We start from the raw sequence: 2,492 nt of genomic DNA, 5'->3' as shown, positions 1-2,492 counted from the left end.
ACAGAGAGATGAGAGAGAGAGAGAGAGAGAGAGAGAGAGAAAATAAGTGAGAAGGTGTGAGTGAGGAAAGACGAGCGAACGTTATGAACGGCGATGAAAACAGATGAACGAATGGAAGAGGTCGATTTCCGTAAACATAACAACCATAAAAAAAACACGAAGGCAACAATATAGCGCTGTGTAAGATTCAACGAGTTTATATAATTCCTTTGTTTCAATTACGATATGTTCCTTCTAATGCTAGAAGGAAGGGGTTGATATAGATCAGTATGGTCGCTTACCGCCCTATGTACTACTAATATAACCGCTACACGTTCGTCGACGAAACGACCACCATCGGCGCATGCATTGCTGCTTACACCTCACGGAAACACGGACTCGGCGATAACCTCCGTATGGTGGGCGGTGATGTCTTTGTCTTTGTCTTGGTCGAATTTCACTCCAAGCTCGAGACGCGACTGATGGAGCAGCTTGGCGATCAGCTCCGTCTCTGAGTGTGGTACTCGGTTGCACTGCATTTTGCCTGCAAACACACGGTGAACAACGCGCGTCAGCTTTCCCTGTAGAACATCGTACTGGTGACGGGGGCCTTGCATTCATAGAGAGCCTTTACAGCAATAACATGTGACATCGGTATTCCAGCGATATCAATTTTATATTTATATCTTAGATGTCTATAAGCATGTATGTGTCGAATATATATATATATATATATATATATATATATATTATGCTTATATTTAGCGGGTGTTTCGCTTACACATTGAACAAACATGTTAATCAGTTAATAGCGATAAAGGTGGCCTGCATTAAAATGCGGCAAGAGCTAATAATACCAAATAATAGCTAATGATAGGTATTATTAACTCTTTAATGAGTGAAAAATAGCGTAGCTACGTGGCGTTTCACAGAATTTATCACAATGAGGATACCCTCTAGGAGACACTTCCGCACGGCTTGTGCCTCGTATGCTAATCCTGTCGCATTCATATAATTGGTTGTCTTAGTTGTTGCTGGTACTGGATGCTCCTCTATGCCGCTTGGAAGCTCAAGGTGTACGGGGGCATAGACAGGCCACAACTGAAATGTGAAAACATATCATCTGATATCGCTATTCACTCATTTAACAAATCGAATGCTCCAAGTACCAGTTAATATCTACGTGTAAAAATGTGTATCATCAATATCGGTAGGATTCTTAAGACTAATCCTCTTTCTATAATTCACTTGTGTTATTTGCGTAAGCAATTAAAATCGGGTAGTGAGAGGTATATGTATGAAATACCTTTATCTGGCCCTTTGTTCCGAAGATATGGGCTTCGTTCGGCAAGTCGGATTTGGTCGTCAGCAGCACACTGGCTATTCTGCTCTGAGGATAAAGCAACGTCAGAGACGCTGATTCATCCACGCCTAGCAAGCGTATGAGAATTAGCGTCGAAAGCATAATAGTAAGAATAAGATTACCAATTAAAATCGGACAAATCTAATTTAAAATATGTTTAATTGCATCATGCAGTCAAGAAAGAAACGGTGGCGGTGACAGTTGCATTGATATAAGCGGGAACATAACCAACCACTGGTTTTATGACCTCTGAAAATAAGATGTCAAGCCGATCATGTTGTGGTCACCCTATGTGTGGTCACGACTTTGTCGAATAACAAAATCCTAATAACATAACCTACATTTTAAGCAAATACCCAGTACCTTCTTCGCTGAGATGACCGGAACAGGTCATTTTGTCTGGCTTGCCTAGCACCCAGTTGGCGAACTGAATCGGGTATATTCCAAAATCATAGAGGCCGCCACCGCCGAACTTGCGGAATTTTGTGCGGTTGCGTTCGTGTACGGCGAAACCCATGGATACCTGGACACTCATGACGTCACCGATGGTTCCTTTCCTTATCTCTTCCTTGATGCGAGTATAAATAGGGAAAAATCGGCTCCATATTCCCTGAAAAACAACGGTCAAGTACAGTCGTGCTTTATCATGTGTAGATGAGTTAATACTGCTAGCGATACGAATGCGAAAATGAGAGACATCTACAAACACAGCTTATTCAGTTTTCACATACTAATCTTACAATTTAATAAATCTGTACACATCTAAGTCAGCTCTCACATTTAATCATTATCCTTTGTACATAGACTGTACACTATCTTATGCCACACATCATTTCATTCTCTTTTCTTTTTTTCTTCCTTTCTCTTCTAGCCTTTTCATCTCCCATCCTCTCCTACTCACACTCTAGCATCCTTTATATTACCCTGGCTCACACACACACACACACACACACACACACACACACACACACACACACGCGCGCGCGCGCACGCACGCACGCACGCACGCACGCACGCACGCACGCACGCACACACGCACACACACGCACATGCACACACACGACGCACACACACACACACACACACACACACACACACGCGCGCGCACGCACGCACGCACGCACGCACGCACGCACGCACGCACGCACAC

At 43.3% G+C, this 2,492-nt stretch overlaps 1 protein-coding gene across 2 annotated transcripts in view; it reads right to left on the bottom strand.

Annotated features, from left to right (window-relative positions):
- Nucleotides 1-171: 171 nt before the first annotated feature.
- Nucleotides 172-2,492, bottom strand: part of LOC106805225 (trans-1,2-dihydrobenzene-1,2-diol dehydrogenase-like) — a 9,570-nt gene continuing 7,249 nt past the window's right edge. For both annotated transcript variants that reach the window (XM_014806735.1, XM_014806736.1), the window contains exons 4-7: nucleotides 1,706-1,952; nucleotides 1,286-1,410; nucleotides 933-1,080; nucleotides 172-523 (exon numbers count right to left, since the gene is read on the bottom strand). In XM_014806735.1, the coding sequence (XP_014662221.1) occupies nucleotides 363-523; nucleotides 933-1,080; nucleotides 1,286-1,410; nucleotides 1,706-1,952 (681 nt within the window). In that variant the 3' untranslated portion in view covers nucleotides 172-362. The remainder of the gene's footprint in view (nucleotides 524-932; nucleotides 1,081-1,285; nucleotides 1,411-1,705; nucleotides 1,953-2,492) is intronic.

The sequence above is a fragment of the Priapulus caudatus genome, unplaced genomic scaffold (assembly GCF_000485595.1).
Source record: "Priapulus caudatus unplaced genomic scaffold, Priapulus_caudatus-5.0.1 Scaffold106, whole genome shotgun sequence".
NCBI classification, from domain to species: domain Eukaryota; kingdom Metazoa; phylum Priapulida; class Priapulimorpha; order Priapulimorphida; family Priapulidae; genus Priapulus; species Priapulus caudatus.
The sequence above is the reverse complement of the archived record's forward strand: the minus strand, read 5'-3'. Positions and strand labels throughout refer to the sequence as shown.